Source organism: Trachemys scripta, chromosome 3, assembly GCF_013100865.1.
Source record: "Trachemys scripta elegans isolate TJP31775 chromosome 3, CAS_Tse_1.0, whole genome shotgun sequence".
In the NCBI taxonomy this organism is placed as follows: domain Eukaryota; kingdom Metazoa; phylum Chordata; order Testudines; family Emydidae; genus Trachemys; species Trachemys scripta.
The window spans coordinates 1,668,189-1,690,204 of NC_048300.1; the positions used below are offsets into that span (position 1 = coordinate 1,668,189).

General features: G+C 41.7%; 1 protein-coding gene across 2 annotated transcripts in view; it reads left to right on the plus strand.

Annotated features, from left to right (window-relative positions):
- Positions 1 to 22,016, plus strand: part of MRPS5 (mitochondrial ribosomal protein S5) — a 199,949-nt gene that overhangs the window by 155,582 nt on the left and 22,351 nt on the right. For both annotated transcript variants that reach the window (XM_034763905.1, XM_034763906.1), the window contains exons 5-6: positions 3,854 to 3,888; positions 21,765 to 21,855. In XM_034763905.1, the coding sequence (XP_034619796.1) occupies positions 3,854 to 3,888; positions 21,765 to 21,855 (126 nt within the window). The remainder of the gene's footprint in view (positions 1 to 3,853; positions 3,889 to 21,764; positions 21,856 to 22,016) is intronic.

The window sequence follows — 22,016 nt, forward strand, 5'->3', positions numbered from 1 at the left end:
ACAGAGGCAGACACTCCACAAAGCATTTGTGAGAAAGGCCATCTCTGGAACGCTCATCACCTCCCAAGGGGGATCTCCACCTTCGAGGCCTGTGTCAGGTCTGTTGAGGTTTCCCGTAAAGGTCATTAACAAAGCCAGCAGGCAGTGCCGCACCCAGCCACCCCAGGCACATATGCAGCTGCAAGAAACATGTTTAGTCACTCAGTACTGGTATTGTTGGCAGCAGAAGGTCTGCAACCCATGCCAATGCCTGGGGCTCATAGCTCACTGCACTGAGATCCTGCAGCACGGTTACCCAAGCCTCCCCTGAAGCTTGTCTTGTCAAGAGGAAAGCCTCCTCTATTTCCCTGCTACCGCCATCCCTGGGCTCAGGCTGTCTTTCAGCCCCTCTTCTGTCAGAGGCATCTGACTCCTCAGGCTCAGAGGTGAGGTCATTTCTGTCCCATCCAGGACACAGCACTCTCCTCCCCCTGCCCCCCTATCAGAGTCATTGGCACCACGGTGCCATATGGCAAACCCGACGTTGGGCCCCAGCTAAAGGTCAATGCCCTGGATAAGGAGGGGTCCCAGACCCATATCAGTGGCCATTCTGGTAACCATGGGGCATTCCCCCTCCAGCCAGGTCCTGCCCTCAATGCTCCTGGCGCACTGGAGACACGGGCACCAAACGCACTACCCTCCAGACCCCGGTGCAGAGACTGGTTCCGGGCACCAAGAGTACTGTTCTCCCATATCTGCTACTGAGACAGGTTCCAAGCAGCTGGAACTCATGCTAGCAACCACGTCAAATGCCTGCTGCCTCCTCGTCTTTATCATCAGCTGAGGCTGTTGGGCCCTCAAATTACTCACCATGTCAGAGGACCACAGAGCCCATCAACAGCTTTTAAAAAGTGGCCTTTGTACTTGGCATTCAGGCAAAAGAAGTGTCCGAAAGGTCTCACCAGTTGATGGACATCCTGATATCGATGATCCTGGCTAGGGTGACTCTATGAGTTAATTAAACCATCCTGGAGCCAGTCATGGCTCTTTGGGAGGCACCCTCCTCCCTGTCCCCTGCAGCCAAATGAGCCCAGAGGAGGTGCTTTGTCCCCTCTAAGGGGTATGAACATTTTTACTCTCACCAGGCTCTCCTGTGGTGGCAGCTGCCAATGAGAAGGAAAGGCAGGGACATCGAGCTTCCACGCCAAAAAGCAAAGGCTCAAAGAGGCTGGATCTGTTTGGTTGCAAGCTTTATTCTTCAGGAAGCTGCAACTCAGGATTGCAAACCAGCAGGCACCCCTGAGTCGCCATGACTTCACTTTCTGGGAGAACATTAAGAAGTTCAAAGACAAGTTACCCGAGGAGTGTAGACAAGAGTTTGCAGCGATGAGTGAGGAGGGTAAACTGGTCGCCAGAACTGCCCTCCAAAACAGTTTTGGATGATAGTTTGGATATGAGAAAGCATTTATGGTTGCAGTCAACTGGGTTTTCCCTAGAGGTCCAACTCACGATCCAAGACCTCCCTTTTGAAGGCCCCTGTCTGTTTTCAGAGAAAATGGATGACAGAATTCATAGCCTCAGAGATTCCAGGGTGACCGACAGTCAAATCCCTTGGAATCTATACTCCAGTGATTGGGCGGGGGGGAAAGCAATTTCTTCCACAGTAGCCATTCAGACACCAGAGTTCTGCTCCCTGATCCCAAAATCCACCAAGAAAAATGGAAAGGGATTATAGGAGGTGCCCACCATGGCCCTCTTCAGCATCAGTGGGCTCATACCATCCACCCACCCGCTTCCAAACAGGCATTTTGATGGGATACTCAAGGACAGTGAGTGTACCAGCCACCTTAGTTCCATCTGCTCCCCATCTTTTATTTACCAATCGCTTATCTCATTTCCTAAGTGGTGGGGCCACATAACATCAGATTGGTAGGTCTCAATCACGGTGGAATGGGGGCATGCCATCCAGTTCATTTCTATCCCGCCCCCTTTCCCCATCCGTCTTCAGGGACCACTGTCACGAGATTGCCCTTCAACGGGGGTCCACTCTTTTCTTCAGGCAGGGACCATAGAGGAAGTTCCAATTTCCCTCAGGGGAAAAGGCTTCTATTCCCACTACTTCCTGATCACCAAAGCAAAAGGGGGTCTCAGGCCTAGTTTAGATCTGAACAAATTCCTGAAGAAAATAAAATTCAAGCGCTGGTCCCTATGTGAATTCCACACGTAGGATACGCGTGCACCCAGATCCAGAGATTTTAACAAGCAGCGTCCATTAGCCCAACACCCGTGCATGGGGTGCACGCACACCTACAGTGGAATGGACATGTATCCAGCACATCTTGAAGAACAACAGTTACGGGAAGGTAGGTAACCGCTTTTCCCCATCTCTACAAAGGAGATAATTCTACTTCCTCCTTCCACTCTGTCTTGGCTATTTTGATTTATAAGATCTTTGTGGCAGGGACCATCTCTTAGTTACACAATGGATCCTGGTTTTGGTTGGAGCCTCAAGGCATTAGTGTAAAACAAATTATTGTTTTGGAGAGAGATCTGGTGTTAATTATAGAAGTTAAAGTTATAATAACTTACAAGTTTGCCATTTGATCTGGCATTTTCCAAGCTTAGTCTGAGCCCAGATGTTTCTGGGGCAGGGGTGAAGGAAAAGGTAAGTGGTTTGAACCAGGTCTGTTTAACTATTGAGTTGTTACAAGTATGGTGGGGTGGGGAACATGTTTGTTCCATTTAAGTAAATGTCACAATTTATTTTTTTTTCACAACTCTCTAATTTTAAATTTTCAAACTAATTTAAGACTAGAACTTAACATGTTTTTTACAAAAAAATGGAATGCTGACATTTGAAGTTGAAATACATCGCAGTATTGTAGTTAGTTATCACCATAGTTCCAATGCACCAGCGACTTCAGTCAAAACTCATTCTGTACTGATGTCTTGTGCAACTGTAGAGCTTCCATGCGCAGCAGGAGGAAACTGCTCTCCTCAGTGTAGAAATATGTGCTGAGTGCCCCAAATAATTAGAATGAGATACGTGGTTAGTACGTTTAACACCTCTGTTCCATTTATATTGTAACTCCATGAAGTCTAGACTCACTATGCGTCCCCCCCTTCTGTTCTGTAAGATGTGTGCTTTGCTTCTGACATCGTACTACACAACCTTGCTGACAAGGCAAGTTCCATGTTATTTTTAACAATAATGCATGGTTCCAAAACTTGATATTTTATCCTACCCAATGGGAAATAAAATAAGAATATTAAGAAACTTACAGAATTATGTTCTATTGTAAGCAAACAGCAAAACCTCCCAGGATTGATCTTGTCTTGATAGGCTTGTTTCAGTGAGGTGGCATGGCAAATGTGTTATCAGCATGATGCATGCTGGTCTTCTCAAAGGGCAGAGGCCAGTAATCCACAACAAACCCGAACTTTGTGTACCCTGAAATGGAAAACTAAAGGTACATCTGATGAAGTGGGTTCTAGCTCATGAAAGCTTATGCCCAAATAAATGTGTTAGTCTCTAAGGTGCCACAAGGACTCCTCGTTGTTATTACTCTATAAATGTACTGAATGCCCGTCTTATTTTGAATTTAGGGAGCATACATTTCTAAATGAATTTGATCATTTAAAAATATCTTTGCAGATCATTCTAAAGAAAACAAGCAGTGGACTTTAGTTTAGTGTATATAAATTGCAAGCCATGCCCAGAGTCTACATGCTGCAGGGATTATAAATTAATTTGTATAAGAAGCTTTGTCCCTTTGTAATATTATATCACCTGTCATCACAGGTCGCCCTAGTGCTGTATTGATAATTAGGAGCAAATAAATGAAGTACATATTTGTTTCTTTTCTCCCAACAGAAACTTATGAAGACTTTGACTCCAGGGTAATTGAGGTAAGTGCTGCAAAAATCTTCAAGGATTTATATTTTTAAATATAAAATAATTACATTTAAATCCTACACTTTAATTATTGGCCTCTGATCAATCCGCTTTATTGTGATGGAAGGTAGACTGACTGAGGGAAATATGAAACAATGTTCTATTTCAGATGCATAATAAAATCTGCCTTTCTTTTAACTGATGTTTGATCTTCTGTGCTATACAGATAGTATCTAATTCAGAGGCAGCTTTGTATGACATTGAAAAGACAAATGTTTGAAGATAAAGCTTGTGCCTAGTTCTTCCTTAAGCTAAAGCAGGTTGGTTGAAAAGACTTTCTCATGTCCCCTGTTCTCTCCTACTACAAAACAAAATTCCATATAGCAAATACCAGCAGTTCTCAAATTGTGGTTCAGGATCCCAAAGTATTTTAATGGGGTCGCCGGGGCCTGCATTAGACTTACTGGGACCCAGGGCTGAAGCTGAAGCCCGATCTCCACCCCTACCTGGGGTGGCAGGGCTCGGGCTCCCTCCCTCATCCCCCACCCTCCCAGGTCATGTAGTAACTTTGTCGTCAGAAGTGGGTTGTGATGCAGTGAAGTTTGAGAACCCCTGGCAAATACTATAGCTCCATTTGTGAAGACGCAGAAGCAAAAAGACAAGTCAGTTATAAGAGGTGTGCATGGTCGGTCCCCTCCCTTTTTTTAAAACCAGAAAAGCCAGGAAGTTTTGTTGTTGATTTTTTAATCTCCCAAATGCCTTACCTGATGTGCCTCAGACCTTCTAGGGGAAACTCTAACCTGGCATAAACTCAAGCATGTGAAATTTCAGGTTGATTTAAGGTGGTGTTGGTAACCACAATCCTAAGGCTGATAACAATGCTCTACAGCCAAAATGCTTCTGAAATAAATGTAGTCAAATTTTACTAATTCTGGGTCACTGAGAACGAAAATGATGCTTAAAATTGTTGATTGGCTCTAGTTTTCAAGATATGTTATTGGGTCAGTATATACGACCCTTGACTTGGGAATGGCAGAGGATAAGTGAGTTATAAAGGAAAGGGATCTCAATTTAAACCAGAAATGACTAAAATACATCTTTGGCTGGATCTATGAATAAATCTATGACTGGGTTTGGACAGTACTTGCTTTTTAGGCAAAACAATGAATGATGCAATCTGAAGCTGGTATTGTGTCATACATGCTATGAATTGCATCATGTTATTCCTAGAAGTCATGGATGATGCAAGCATAACGAAGCTTACATCACTCTGCTGAACAAATTGCCCTAGATCAGCTCTAGAAATCATACAGTGTCGTGCTCTCTTATTTGTCAGTGTTTGATTTTGCAAAGGGACACATTTCTGTTTAGCCAAAGTGAGCAGAGATGCCTCGTACTTGTGTGAACAGTGCAGATAACTTCTGCTATGTTTGTGGTGAAGTGACTTTTGCATCACAAAAGCGCAGTATAACCACTATGGTTAAGAAAGCCTATCACCTTTATTTTGGCTGCAAAATTGGAGATCAGGACAAGAGGTGGGTCCCACACATATGCTGCAATACTTGTGCAACAAATCTTCGCCAGTGGTTGAACAGGAAAAGGAAATCTATGCCTTTTGCTGTGCCAATGATTTGGAGAGAGCCAACAGATCATACCAGCAATTGTTACGTCTGCATGGTGCCTCCAGTTGGGAAAGATGTGTCAAAGAAGAAAAAGTGAACTGTGCATTATCCAAGCATTCCATCAGCTATACGCCCAGTTTGTTTCATAGTAAATTTTATTTATATAACCCTTTTGCTGATTTTTAAAGTGTTACATAAACAGGACAGGTGAAATATTATCATGTAAAGCAACCATAAACACATGAAAAGATCTAGGTTTACAATTTATGATTAAAACTCTACTATCTACAAACTATACATAGACATAAAATGTAAAACCTTAAATATCTTAGAAACAGTAGCCAATCAGTTGTTTTAATTGTCATATTTGAATTCAGCACATCAAAATACATAATAAATAGCACATTTTATCTCTGAAGCAGGCGACTTCTCAAAAATTGTAGACCAGTGTAATGGAAGGTTAGCCTTCAACCTTAATAATAGAGATGCTCTTGTGTCAGCATATATTCTCTAATTGGATATAATTTTAGTACCTTTTAAATTGTTGAGGAAAAGATGTTAACGCCTACCTATATTTACTTCCACTGGTCTTTTTATGTCGTCTTGATAAGCAAGCTACAACACTGTCTGTAGTTCCCACTATCTAGTTTAGTCTTGACACCGTAGATTCCCTTAGACCTACCTCTCAGTCTTTAGTCATGGTGAAATATTTTGGAATTATTCTGAATCTTCTTCAACTTCATGATTGGTTGCTTTTTTCTACATCTTTGGAATTTTTTTAAGAGCAGTTACATTAAAATATATGGAGAGATATCTATCTCCTAGAACTGGAAGGGACCTTGAAAGGTCATAGAATCCAGCCCCCTGCCAGGACCAAGTACTGATTTTGCCCCAGATCCCTAAGTGGCCCCCTCAAGGATTGAACTCTCAACCCTGGGTTTAGCAGGCCAATGCTCAAACCACTGAGCTAACCCTCCCCCTATCATGGTGAATGTTAGCCTGGCACCCGACTTCAGATTATTTTGTAAAAATAAAGTGATCCAAAAGCCTGTGAGAGCAAAAACTCATGTATAATCCTTATTGAGTTCATGCCACAGCATTTTAACACTGGTGAGGAAGATAGATTGTATTACTGTTCTTTTTTCTAATGTTGGGGATCAGGGACCTACAGAAAGTGTAAAACACTTATTGGGCTTTCGGCACTACATCATATTCTATAGAGCAATGATTCTCGCGTCTGAAATGTTGTGTGTGGATGGAGAATGTTATAGACGAGGAAAATTACATGTGCTATCTGCAATTATGACCTATATCCAAGAATTCAGCTTGAAGGGCCTTACAAGCTATTTTCAAGATGGTTCTCAAAAATAAGTTGCATGAAATATGTATATTTGTTAGATTGTTGCTTTTCTTTTATTTTATTTGTGTGTGTATTTCTACACACAATATTGTTGGTTGTTGTAAGGCTTAATTAGTTCACATTTGCAAAATTCTTTGTAATCCTTGTGTACAAAGTGAGGAGGTAGTGAGAAGTGGTATTGGTTACTAAACCCAGATTGCTATCGAAATATTCTCTAACTGATGGCAAAACTTTAGGCTAAGCGTTATGCATCCAAGTTCCTCACCAGCCATGTTTTTAGGGAACTGGTAGGAGAAAATTATTTTAAACGATTTAAAACTTAATTTCAATTTGAAAACAAAATATTACAAAAATGGAGACTTTGTGGTGGGGAGGTATAAAGTTTTTATTGCACAGGTCTGGAATGACCTTATTATTTATCAATGGTGAAGTTATTAATGAATTATGCAATTCATCCAAAAGTAGTGGACGTTAACACTTAACACCACACAACACCATGCCATCACATATCATGTTTATGCCCCCCATTTGTCTTATATTAGTCTCTCTCTGTTCCATTTGAAATGCTTTAGTTGCTATGGAAACAATGACATTGCATTGGCAGTATTTAGTGATATCCTTAGATACGGAACAAAGTCGATGTCTGTGACTCATTTGCCACCAGTTCACATGCAATATTGTGTCCTTCAGAATGGATAGCAACTGTTTGAATGCCAAAAATGTTTTGCCCTCTATTAGCATGCTCCCCCTTTCTCCCCTGACTGCAGTGAGGCTGAGGCTGGGGCAGTGGCTTGGATCTCCATCAGAGCTCAGTAGTTCTTGGACAGCTGTGCCCTTAGTGTCTCAGACCCCTTGAGAGGGCCTGAGCCACCTGCCTCTGAAATTCGTCCTCTTTTTAAGGTGTCTCAAGTTGGGCTCCCAAAAACTCAGCTCACAGAATCACTAGTTGAGACAATCACGGCCCATTTTTATTCCTTTAAAAATAGTCCTGCTTCTCCTTGTAAGGTTACCATATGTCCGGATTTTCCCGGACATGTCCGGCTTTTTGGGCCTCAAATTCCCGTCCGGGAGGAAATCCCAAAAAGCCGGACATGTCCGGGAAAATAGGGAGGGAGGGCCCGGCGGTGCTCGGCCGGGAGCCAGGGGCCAGCGCCCCAGAGCACAAGCTGAGCCGGATGGGAGACACCAGGTCAGAGCCTCTTGGCCTGGGCCGCCCGGCTGCTGGAGGAAGCCGCTCGGCCAGGGGGGCCGGACTAGGCCGCGCTGCACGCAGCCCCAGCTTACCTGCTGCCTCCCTGTTTCAGGCTTCCCGCGAAAATTTGATTTGCGGGAAGCAGGAGAGGGGGAGGAGAAGGGGGCGGAGCGTTCAGGGGAAGGAGCGGAGTTGGGGCGGGGCCGGGGCCCCGTGGAGTGTCCTCCTTTTTTAAAATTAAAATATGGCAACCTGTTCATGGGTAAGTAAGGAGGGAAGGTCAATTATGTGCTGATTGTGGCAGCTTACTGTAGACCAGTGAACCAGCCATTGGGGCCACATGAAATGGCAGGTTCTAGCAGCTTTTCAAAGCAGTAAACCAGGCCAGTGACCCTTTTATGAGGCTGCACAGTGGGACCAGACAGCTCTGAAGAGAATTCTTCAGAGGGAGTTTCCAGCGGGAAATTGGGAAAGGAAAAGGTACTCCAAAGTCATAAACCATCATAATGGCCTCTGAAATCTTGTATTTTAAAATGCTGCATAATTTCAAGAGCATAATCTTTTCACTGCCACTTTAAAACAAACTTTCATATGTTATTTTAAAAACAGGTAAAAGTGCTTCTTAACAAAGTTGCTTCAATTCCAAGTTAACTGATGTTTACAGAACAGAGGTGAATAATGAAAATTGGCAGACTCTGAAGTACAGTGGAGCTGACTGGCCTGTAACAGGATTTGTGCACATGCATAAATCTTTGATTTTTAATTGCAAATAAGTTCTCTTCACCTCATTAGAATTCGATATGTGATTACAAATTTCACACAGTGTGTTTTTTCAGAAGAATTTAATCTAATGACCTGATCCAAAATATAAATATACTATGCAGCTTTTTAAGACGCACCCACCATTGGGCAGCTGCAGACTCTGGCACCGTGGAACGCCCTATAGAAAGCCTTCTTTCTGTCCTGCAGCTGGGACTGGCACACATACTTAGAGGAAAACAAATCCATAGAACAATTCCTTGCCTGCCAGAAGGCCTGTATTCCAGTTCCCCAATGCACCCAGCTCCTGGAGCACCTACAGTAGGTATAGTGCAGATCTCCAACGTGGACCCCAATGGGAAGACAGATCAGATCAATGTAATTGACAAATTTACCTGGGAAGGAAGAGCAGAGTCTTTGGTACCGTACCATCCCCTCTCCATAAAATAGTAATCCACTGCTGCTGACGGGTTCCCTATAACTGAGTGCTTCCTTCCCCACGTGACTAGCTTTCCCCCGTTTGGACCAGGGCTGGAGGGACACTCGTTCCCAGGACTGAGTGTGATTTCCGTGAAGGGGTCTCAGCAGAATCTCTGCTGCTGCTATTCACAAGCAGGTGGCCTCAGGTGGCTGCAGAAGGCTGTGCAGAGCGAGCAGCCAGGGAGGTTCTTGGCGCTGGATGGGCCCTGCAGAATGTGACTAGCATAGCTTTGGCATATGAATAATATGAATAATATAATGATGAGTACCAAGTATGTATCTAATATTTTATGATAGCATGTCATTCTGGAAAGCTGGCTACAGGCTGCAGCTAAGGGTTCTCTTGATGCATCTTCCAGCAATAGTCCTGAACACACTGCGGCAGGATGGTGCTTGTCAGTGACTTCTGGCCACTTAACTACATATGAATTTCTGCAGCTGAGATATTTTCTAACTATAGAGTTGTGCATCGGCCTCTTAGACTATAGGCCCAATGAAAAGCTTGTGTCTCTCCCAGAGCTATCATAGTTTTCGTTACAAGAACATTCCCACTCGATAAGTATCCAGCAGTTTCATTATTAAATTCAGTAGATTTCTAACTCCATTTCTAATCGTGATCTGAGTGCTGGGGGATAAGCTTAGGACATTACACACCCCTTAATCCACAGCAGTTCTCTTTGAAGACTTTGGGAGATTTGCACAAAGATCAAGTGTGGAATATGGCTCTTATACCTGGGTTCTAGTTCAGGCTGTGCCACTGGCTTGCTTCGGCAAGTCACGTACCTGCTCTGTGCATCAGTTTTCCCATCTGTAAATGATGATGATTCTGATCTTCTTTGTATAGCACTTTGAGATCTATAAGACCTGGGAAGTAGTAGTATTCTGATTATATAGTAACTAAACTTTCACTTATTTAAGTGTCTTGTCACATTCGGGGGTAAACAAGGCTTGCTTTTAGGACCATCACTGTGTTTCTGCCCTTTTTCTCTTCCCTTCCTCCTCCCTGTCTGTCTTCTTTCCCCCAAGCAGCAGCACTTCCCCCAAGCAGCAGCTCCCACTTCCCTCCTGCACTCTTCCCTTATTGTATATGCTAATGTGATCAGCAGTGAAATAGTTAAATGTCCACAGTAGGCTTTACAATTAATATCCCAGAGAGATGAACAGGGTAACAGAGTGCCTCACACAGTTTGTTGCTTCAGGGTGTTTGCTGAGTCTGATGACAACACCGCATTGGTGTAAACGCCATTCACACTGAGAAGTCATCCTCACAACCATTAGGACCGAAACACTATTCATATTTTTTAAATAAAAGCTGAGATTCAGCAGACTCTGTACCTGTCATGGGACCACCCCAGTAAATCAAATGTGTGTTTACACTGGTGCGTAAGTTATTTCCTATGAGCACCATTGTTTTAATAGAATCGTAGAAACAGAGGGCTAGAAGGACCCTCGAGAGGTCATCGTCCGGTCCAGCCCCCGCGCTCAGGCAGTATACGATCTCTGACCGTTGTCTAACCCGTTCCTAAAAATGATAGTACAATAAACAGTTTTTGCAGTATCAGAAGCTGATTGCCCACTGTAATGCCTTTTTTGTTTTTCTCTTCACACTGTCTTTAAAGAAAAAGGCAGGTGACCAATGCCAGGTTAAACTTCCTAGGAAGTGCATGCATTTCACAACATACAGCTATTCAGGATAACCTATTGATTCAGCTGCATCCACTATCAAGAAAAAAGTTTGTATGGGTAGTAAATGTGCGAGCCTGTACATGTTAACCCATGTAACGCAGAAAAGAAGCGTAAATGGTTAGTGTGGAGTTTGAACATATAAGTCACCCCCACACTCATGTAGATAGTAGACCTCCGTGCAGAATGCTCTCTTTGGGAGCTTCCACCATATGTCCTGAAATGCCATACGCTGGCAGATAGGACGCTGTTCTCAAAGCTCTGTTCTTTTCTTTTCATGTCTCTTCTGTGCACTTTTCAATGCTGTCTTTATGCCTGGAGCCATATTCGCTTCCCGATTCTCGGGCCACCTCTCTTAGTTCACACAAGTCTCTCTTAAAAACAAACAGCAGGCTGACAAGCGAGTTTATAAATAAACCCAATACGTTGGATGATGCAGCCTTCAGACTGTTCATCTAGTGGAAAAGCTCTGAGGGGAATTTACCTATAGAAGTCAGCTGGGAGAGAAGGCAAATATTGGCCACCAAACACCTGTCAGTTAAGAAGGGAAGGAGGACACCCTCCCCCAATCCTGACACACTCTCAGAAGGTACGTAGTGTGTTGGGTGGAGGACCCAAGTGAGACTTGCTCCTGACCCTGTCCCTTTTGCCAGCTCTTCAGGGCTTAACACAGCACCAGTCCTGCAATAATCTTCATGCTTCCTGCACAGTTTGGGGTAAGAGACAGGATGCATGAATTATATGGCCCCATTACGGTCTCATTTAAATGAGGAATAGCTACTGTAAGATAGGTCAGTGGCTCTCAATGTTTCCAGACTTCTGTACCCCTTTCAGGAGGCTGATTTGTCTTGTGTACCCCCAAGTTTCACCTCATTTAAAAATTACTTGCTTACAAAATCAGACCTAAAAATACAAAAGTGTCACACCACACTGTTACTGAAAAATGGCTTGCTTTCTCATTTTTACTATATAATTATAAAATAAATCAATTGGAATATAAATATTGTACTTACCTTTCAGTGTATAGTATATAGAGCAGTATAAACAAGTCATTGTTTGTATGAAATTTCAGTTTGTACTGACTTTGCTAGTTCTTCTTATGTAGCCTGTTGTAAAACAAGACAAATGTCTAGATGAGTTGATGTACCACATGGAAGACCTGTGCGTATCCCATGGGGTACGCATATCCGTGGTTGAGAGCCACTGAGAATAGGGAATACAAAAAGTCTTTTAACAACAATACTTTCACATAGACTTCTAAAAGTTACTTGTATTTTATCTAGTGGTTTAAAAAACAATGTGGAAGCAGAAGTTCAGATACTTGTTGTTGTACCAGGGATATCATCTGTGGATGCAAGAGGCAATTTTCTGTCTGATTATTTTTAGCTGTCTCTTGCCTCCCTGTCTTGTCCATTTGTGTCACCTCTTCTAAATCTGTAGCCAATTGCCTCTTGGTTGAAATGGTACTGGCACATCTTGTGATCTATTTTTCCATACAGAAATGTTGAATTCAGAACCCATATTCATCAGCATTTGAAAACTAAAGAGAGGAAGATTTGAGGTGAAAATAGGAAGCTCTCTTTTTGACTCCATTGAAATACATTGGGTGGACAGAGTGGGAGAAACTGAGATTTTTTGCTAATATTGGAATAGCATTTTAGAGCCACCTTGGCAACTAACAAAAATGTCTTGTGTGATTGAAAGGGGGAGGGGATGGCACACTGGAAATTACATCTGAGTTAACACACTAACAGAACATTGTTCATTAATCTGAAAATGATATACAATTATAACAGTCCCATTTAAAATGTTATTTCAAGCAACTTTACAGCCTGCTTTAGCTCTCTACAAAGAAAGGGACAAAAGCACTTCCCCAGACTGTGTACACTGGTTCACCAGCCCCTTCTTCACCCAAATGTGCAGTTAACTGAAGCTATTATGACAGCTGTATTCCTGAGCAGCCATCCGATGGTCCCTGTCCTCCTCTGATAAATTGGTCACTGCTCTTTGGACTTAATTTTCTCCTCATGCCCTTGCTGAGAGGATCATCCAATGGGAAAGTGACTGGCTGTCTGTATTATTGCCATCAGCTACCCCGGCTATTAGATTGTTCGTCTGTTCTTGTGTGAGGTCTCCTGGGGGACCTGGGCGCTGCATTTTCAGACATGCTTAGAATCCACAGTTCTCTTTGACTTCAGTTGGAGTTATAAATGTTCTGCACATCTGAAAAGCCAGCCCAAGTTGTCTCAAGTTGGACATCCAAAATCAGAGCCCACTTTTGAAAATGTGGGTGACTGTTCTGTAGTCACACAGGAAGTATGTGGCAGAGTATGGGAATAGAACCTAAGAATCCTGATTTGATATTGTCTCTTTGTTTACTTGTATTCTCTACTCTGTCCATCTGTCTTTTTTCTAGTTAAATTGTAAGCTCTTTGGGGGCAGGGACTATTGTTTTGTTCTGTTTGTTCAGCACCTAGTGTGGTGTGGTCCTGGTCCATGACCAGGGCTTGTAGGCACTATAGTAATAAGCCACTAGACCACGCTTCTTCCTTCTCGGTTTCAAAGGAGGAAATTTAAAAATCAGTAACTCCAGAGTTGGAAACATTTTAGAATTGATTTTCACCCAAAGTGAGCTTCAGTAGCTGTGTTCCCAACTCTAGACAGGGAGCTCTATCATGGATGCATTGACAAACTCTTTACTGCTGGGTGGTGAAATAACACTAGAATTGTTCCATTCCTCTTTCTTCACTAAGAAAAAAATAAGCCTATGTATGTATAAAAGTTCGAAAATGTTTAGTCTCCACAGATTGCCAGATCGCCTATATGACTTACATGAAATATCTTGATTGATTAAAGTGTTGTGATGTTTTGTTGGGTTACACAAAATAGTTTTTTGCTTTATTTAGATAGATGATGTGTGTCCAAAGAGTGTTGCTTCACTGAGTTTTAATTCACATAGCCCTTGTGAAGTTTTGCTGAATTGCTGTTTTCTGAAGATATTTCATCTTTGCTGTTGTGAGTAAACTAACTGAGGATTCATCGTAGAGTGTGGTATAATCAATAAATCATATGCCAGATGTAGTCATTCTGCACGTTAAGTCATATTTTACACCACTCGGTGCAGATTTTAGACTTGTTTTTCTGGGTTATAATTGCTAGAAGTTAAGTTCCATCTGTTTTCCCTCAAAGGAAGGGGGATGAGCAGAAGTTCCCTTTGACTTAACACTTCCATGTCATCTATTCCTTTGTGAAGGCAATTCTTTCTCCTACATAGTTGCCTGAAATAAACGGACTTCATTCCTGAGAATAAATTTACATGACACGTTGGTCATGGCAGTTGATTAGGATTGCCTCCGAGAGCACTAATGCTTTGAGAAAATAATATGAATGTGTGGTCTAAAAGGCTTTAGCTAGTAAATGAAGATCAGTCTCAATGCTAGCAGTATCTCACTTTCTGTGACTCTGTTCACCTGTGTGTGATTGCACAACCCTTACGTAAGAGGAGCTCAGGCACTAGGGCTCTTCACGGTGGTGACATGCTGTCTCGCTCCTCAGCTTTCCATGCCCGTAGCCCCACTCTTTTATACTTTAGCAGAAAGTAATGAAACAGTGAACAACATATCCTCACTCTGCTGAGCCCTAATTTCCCTGCAGGTAAACCAGGATCCCTTAGACAGGTCGAAACCCCACTAAGAGGAGCCACCCTGACAGGCTGGTTTAAAAAAAACCCAAAACAATACCTGGTAGGAAATGTCCTTTCTGTCCCCAGAGTTGAGCAGTTACCCAAGCAGCCAAAATGAAGAGGGCACAAGGAAGCATCCTCCCCTTTGTGCTCGCACAGCTGAACCCTTTACTGACTTCTGTATGGCATGGAAGCACCTGCTACCAAGTTAGGAACACTTTTCCCAGCATTGCCGGGGAGGGGGAGAGGCATCATCTCACTTTTCTCGCTGGTCCGTCACCGCCCAGGTGGAGCTCCCCTGTAGCAATGAAATAGACCACGCCTTCTCATATGGCTCTTCAGTTCATGAATATCCTGGGGATCGGCAAAGCACAACATTCTTAAAAACCATGAGATACATTTTTCTTAAAACTGTGGGTGGAAGTTTGTGGATTTCTAAATTTATTTTCTAACAAGTGTGTCAAAATAGAATTTATTTTAATTTAGTCACACCTCCGTTGCAGTATGTAGTTAAAACTAAAATATTCTAACAGCACCCGAGAGTTCTTTGCTTTTGTTTAGCTTCATGGTGTACTGTTGCAAGTGGCTTTTGCTCTTACAGTTCCATGTTTCATTTGATTGCCAGTTTGGATACTACAGAGAAGGTTTTAGGTAATGTTGGGGCCTTCCGTGTATGTTATGTTAGATGGGTTTTTTTGTTTGTTTGTTTTGTTTTTTACAGTCAAGGTATAGCTATTAGATTAAATTATAAAACTAGCCATTGCACCATACAGTACTATGGCAGTTAAAGTCTGTTTATATCTACTTCATTTGAACAGGAAAAAATGTTTTTAGGAGCAGCCGGAGGCTGTGTGGTTTTAATAGAGTATTATGAATTTCAGCTGATAACAGTAAGAATGGTGGGTCGTTTAAGAGATCTGTCATCAGCAGCAAAGGTTGTTGGTATCCAAGGCCAGCTATAAACTGAAGTAGATAATTGAGTCCCATCATTTATATGGTAAGGAGCCTGGGTTTTGAAATAAACAAGTCTTGTTAGTATTCATACTTTAAATAGATGGCATACCTAGTGCTTCATTTGTATGCATTTTCTGTTTTTGTCATTCGTATTATCCTGTGCTGCTGCTGTCAGGGTGAAAGGACGGGGTGAAAGCTAACCCGCAAGGCTGTTTAATTTTATCCTTCATTTGCCATGCTTTTGTCAGCAGTTCTCTGGAAGTTAAATATACTGCTTTGCAAGAACCTTTTTATGAACAAAGTTGCAGCCTTACCAATGTTTTGTGAACAACAACAACAACAAAATGTTACCCTACTGTGAACACTGGCTGTGTTTAGCTACTGAAAGAGAGTAGTAATATTTGGAGGTAGTGCCATTTAGCAAAAGAAAAAGCTGGCTTAACTTTTCCCTAAATATGAATTAAGATACAAACGTGCTGAGGTTTCCAGTGAGCCGGCTCAGAGATCGTCACAAAGAAATACTGGCCTACTCTGAGTATTAAAGGGTAGGACTGGGTGTTGTTTCAAGATGTGATTTCTAGTCCTGGCCCTCCTGTTTGATTTTGAGCTAGTGACTTAAACTCCCTCCCTGTACCTCACTTTCCCCATCTGCCAATAATACTTCCAGTTTCACAGAGATGTTGTCAGGCTCACTTCGTTGTTTGCTGAATGCTTTGAGATCCTAGACTGGCAGGTTCAAAAAAAGCCAAAAGTGACAGTGGTGCTTATTACTTAAATTTTGAGCTAATGAGGATTAATAGCTACAGTTATGTTTGACAGAGATTACATGTGCTATTGTTACACCTGTAAATACAAGAGCTCTTTTCTTTTGTCATCTGTAATAAAATTAACTCATTTTCTTTCCTCACAACACGGGGCCTTCAGTGAACCGTGTGGCCACTTAGTAAATGCAATGCATAACAGTGTTCTGCAGTGCCTTGCAGTTTAGCAGGGTCAGAATTAGAAAGCGAGACCTAGTATGCATGAAATAAATCAGGGGGGCGTCAAAGCTTGTAAGGTGAAGTCAGAGTTCTTTTGACTCTTGCACACAGGCAAAGGGAAGCTGTAGAAGGAACCAGAGTGTAGTAATAAACAAATGCCCTTTATCAAGGGCAGACCGGTTGTTTTGCTTGACACTGAAGCTGCCTCTGCCATTTGTAGAAACTCTGCCTTCTGGTCATTTACTCTTGTTTTCAGATTTTTGAGTTTTCGTTGCTTCTCTTCGATCTTTGTCAGTTCAGTTGAGGAATTTTGTATAGGTCTGGCAACCTTTTAGCTGGGTCCTAGATCAATAATGCAACCCCTCCGAAATGTTGGATTCTTTCTACACATGTAATATCCTTTTCAGTGAGAGACAAATCTGAAGGTTTCAGCAAAGCACAGTGCTGTTTCTTTTCTAACCATTGGCGTATGTTTCAGTGGGTTAGTTACAGGGAAGTGTGCATTTGAATAAGCAGTTTGGTACACAGAATATACCTAATGTTAAATAAAGTACACAGGAAGCAACACAAGGATATTAACAATAACACACTCGAAGCAAGAAGCCAACCCTGTATATGGTAGAAAGCAAACATGCAAATGTTACAGTCTGTATATAGAGTTTGGTGTGACATAAGTTAGGGCTTGGCTACATTAGTTTGCACTAGCAAGGGTGTAAATTCTAGTGCATGCTAGCGTGTTGCACACAAACTGGCCAGTGTGGACCCTGTTGGCGCACACTAAAAGTTCCCAATTTCCCACACTTTCACTATCAACGGTTCAGTTCAACTTGTGGAAGCAACAGTGGCCAAACACCAGTATTTTAACCAGCATGTCCCCTGCTCAGCATCACTGGCAGCATGTGAACACCAGTGGAGCTGCACTGGTGGTAGTACAGCAGTGGGAAATTTTGAAGAAAACTGCTACATGAGACCCTTACGCATAATTCCTGTAGTTTTTTGGACTAGCTTGAAACACAAAACTGAGTAGTCTGTGGATGCAACATGAAAATACAGTCAATGTCAGCATGCTTTAATCCAGTATTTCTCAACCTTTTTGATACTAGGGACTGGCTTGCTGCCTTCCTAAACTGTGTCAGGGAGACCTTCGGGACCGCCAGTCCACAGATTGCTCGTTGAGCAACACTGCTCTAATCTGCATAACATTGCTAACAAAACCTGCATCCTGCATTGTTCTAATCATTCATGTCTGCATCTTCTAAGTAGAAATATATTTTCGTTATGCTATTAAAGATTGTTACTGTGATATAAGTTGGTGTTTAAAGGTCATTGTTTCAATTAACCTTGAGCCACCTAGCAATAATTAGCATGTGTTTAAAGTGAATGTTTTCGGTTTTTAAATAATCTCTCTGGTAGAGTAGGTGGGGTTTTTAACTAATTTTATTACTGCTCCTCCCACAACAGGATTTTTTTCTGGCAAAAATGAAACTTCTTATTAACTATTCCATTATTAATGCATAGAATCACAGATTACAACTTTTTCGTAAGTCACTGAATGTTAAGGTTTTCTAGACAATGCTTTTACAAATGGCACATTGAAAGAAAAATATTGCAAAAGTGAAATGTGGCATGAAATTGCAGTGTCTGCGATGTTTGACATTTTTGACTGAAAAATTATAAGGTACACGTGAAATTTCTTGAGTAATAATTCACTTCAAATGAGATGTTGGCTCACACTTGCTTTTCAAATATCATAGCTTTGGCAATGTCTTCAGAATAAATGGAAAGTCGTCTTTTCTCTGGATAATGTTGACAATGTCCGTCAGATACAATGAAAAGCATTTCCTAGGTTTGTTTGTTTTAAACCACCTTTGAGAACAGCACCCGAAATGTTACCAATAAGAGAATGAGAGGTCACAGCCATAAACGAAGCTTTTTCAGATCGTTTGGGGTTAGAATTTGGTCTGTCTGTAAAATAGGGTTTTTCTGATGCCAATTGCAATTTGTATTTTTATAAACAAATCTTCCTACCTTCATCATTCAGCCTCCCAGTCTATACATCGTTGGCTTGGGATGTTTGAGAGATTGCGAGTATGAAGTAATTTACAGTTTGGAAGTCTGGAATGTGGTTCTGACTTACAGATCCTCCTATGAAAATAAACAAAAACAATTTCTGATATGACTTCTATGGATATGCCTTCATTGCAGCGGTAACGCAGATGATCAACACTTGGGTTATCCCAGCTCAAGTGTGAGCGAGGCACACTTGAGTTACTGGGTCCACTCTGGTGCTGCACTTACTCATGTGGGTCTCTAGGACTTATGTGGGCACATCATATAGTTCTTAGTGCTGCAGTGAGCTGAGACCCTCTGATTCTTTCCGAGCAAATTGTGGGAGAGTTTGTCTGTCCTGGGCACACACGGGGAATTGTAGGAAGGCATTGGAGTAGCTTAGCCTGCGTCCTCACTGCAAAGTGCATGGGTTCCCTGAGTGAAAGCAGCACTTGGGCTTTAGCCTATATTACCAGTCAGGCCAACTAGCCTGAGTTGAAAACACCACCACGCTTGGGTCAGAAGTTTATTCTATGGATGGGTCTAGGGGCAAGACCCAAATAAGAGCACAAGTTACTTCTGCAGCTTCTCTTTAGGCTATAGCATCCCGATTTGTACTGCCATTATTCCTCCTTTGAAACTGTAGCTATTCCTTCCTTTTTGTAAATAAATATTTTATGTGGTTTGGTTTGGTTTTTCAAAGAGGTGCTCTGTTATTTTCATTTCTCCAGAGAAAGCTGAATTTAAATGTGTTAGCACTGAATAATGAATGAAGTGAGGAGAATCAATTCAAGATACATACACTGTGACTAAGGTTGACAATATATCAGTGTACAGATTTTAAAGGTTAGCATTAAAACTGGGTTGAATCAAGGTCTAATAAATGGGTAATTGTGACTTGATTTCAGTCGCTTTTTTGAGCTGTGCTGTTTATAAAAGTGACAAGCTGTTAATTCTGTATTAATTAATTCCATTGTCTTATAATGATGTGCTTTCAGCTGCATAGTCTAATTCCTAAGTAGGGAGGGGAATACTGTGGACTGTGTTCCAGAAAAGGGATGTGTTCTTTGATTTAATAAGGCAAAGGGAGAAAGATAGATAGAATCTAAGGACAATGATGTTCTAACAGTCATGGCTGTCTGTTCACATTACCAAGCTTGAAAGGCCTTTACAGAGTTTGAAGAGAGATTTGATAGCTCTGATTCTGATGGGTGACTGAACACATTTTCCTTCAGAGCTGCTCAGAAACAGCTGACAAGTACAGTTTTCGAAATTGTTCTTCTTAAGGAGCCCATTCCATGTGTTGTGATTGCCACCTCCTGGATAAGGGAGAAAAACAAGGTCTTCATAGAGACTTGTAATCCCAGGTTTTTGAGCCTATGTATATCCACCTTTGTATGTGCACGCACATGTTAAGAATGTGGTGTAAGCATACACACAATTGCATGCAGAGCAAACGTATATTTTAGATACAGCATGAAGAGCAGCTTTCGTTGTCAGAATCATAGCATTTAAGGCCAGAAGGAACACCAAATCACCTCCTGTATGTCACAAGTCTCCAGCACCATCCAGCACCCACTCACTAAACCCAACAACCAAAATTGGACAGAAGTATTACAGCCCACAGGAGAATAGGCTATTATGTGACACAGAGAGAGAGTAGGAGGGGCTGAGGTGCACCTTTCATTCTACTTCAGCTTGTTTTCTGTTGTTCCATATTATTACAGGGTTTCTTTCCTATATCAAATTGCCTGCATGGGTCTGTATTTCTGTCTTTCTGTCTTTCTTTCAAGGGTCTTTGCTGATCAGGCCATTCCTGCCAAATATAAGTCAAAGGAAAAACTACTAACTTGTAACAAGCTGTTAGTGAAGCTTAGAGTATGTAAAGATGATGCATCTCTAGAATGTGTGCATCTTGAATTTAACATAATTACTGTAATGGAAACCAAGGGGTTTTCAGAGGGTCTCACTCTTGGGCTGTTCCCTTTGAAGCCAATGGGAGTTTTCCTTTGTATGTCGGGGGTACAGAATGAGGCCAACGCAGGGTGCTCTTTGAAAATCCTCCCCCAAATGTTGCTGCTACAAGACTGACTTCTTGAGACACTAATACAGTTATTAAAAGGATTGTGCTTCTTGAAATATGCTTGTATTAACTGTAATTCAGCTGTTGGTGCTATACTGTAAAGGAATCATATTGGTGTTACCCTGTACGAGGGTCCACTTTCTGGAATCTCTTCCCCCCCCCCTTTTTTCAAAAGGACAAGGAAAGCCTATCCTGGGAAATGAATGGCAAAAAAACCTCTCTCTCCGTGCAATATGGTAATAGTGAGGTACTAAATCAGGAAATACCAGTAGGTGATATAAAAAAAACCTCAAGTAGCAAAGGGTGGGAGAAAGGAACCATTACCCCATTTTACAGATGGAAACTTGGGCGCAGACGTGAAGTAATTGCAAGAGGGAGTCTGGCAGAGCCAGGAAGTGGGTTCCATTGCAGTACTGCGGATTTTTGTGTCCAATTCTTCCGAAATCAGTGATATTTTCACTGTACTTGGAAGTAATGTGTAGAGTTTGTATTAATATCTTTACCCCTGGAAATCAGATTAGCTGCCACTGCCTCAGTAAGTAATTTGGGATCCCAGTCTTCAAATGGTATAAAGCAATAACTTGCCTTGAGCAGTTTCTATGAGAGAGCTTCTAACATGTGTCAGTTTGAGGTGGGAAGCAAGACGTTAATGTCTTTTTACATTTTCATTAATTTTCTTTCTTTGCTGTGATATTTCTTAAGCAGGATGCTTGAAATTAAGTGTGAAGTTGATCATAATACAGGATGTTCATTTATTATGTAACTAAACAGTACAGAGGAGATCACAGGAAATGTTCCTTTTGCTTTAGTGAAGCAACACTGTAATGCTTATTTTATGTTGTTGTGAACTAGTTAATACAGTAACAAAATTTTTAGCAGACTTAAATCTTTAAAGTCAGTTCCCATTCTATATAATATTCATTCACAAAAATGTAGCATGTGTCTAAGCTCTTCTCTTACAAATCTGTCTTTTTAGTAAAGTGATTAATTTTTTTTTTAAGAAGACAAAGTGCTTCATAGCAAACTGCTTTGTTTTTTTCCGTCAGGTGAAACATGTATTTAATATGACCGCAAAGGAAGGCAGAAGAAGATCAGTTAGTGCCCTAGTGGTTGTTGGAAATGGAAATGGGGCTGCAGGTAGGTGTAATTATAATGTATTTGAAAGGTGCCAAGTGAATGATGCTGGGGTAGGGCTGTGGGAAGCATGTTGTTCAAAGGGATGTTTATTAATCTGATTGGTTTTTAAACAACAAATTCATTTTGGGGGTGGAATATTAACATACATATCAATATACCAA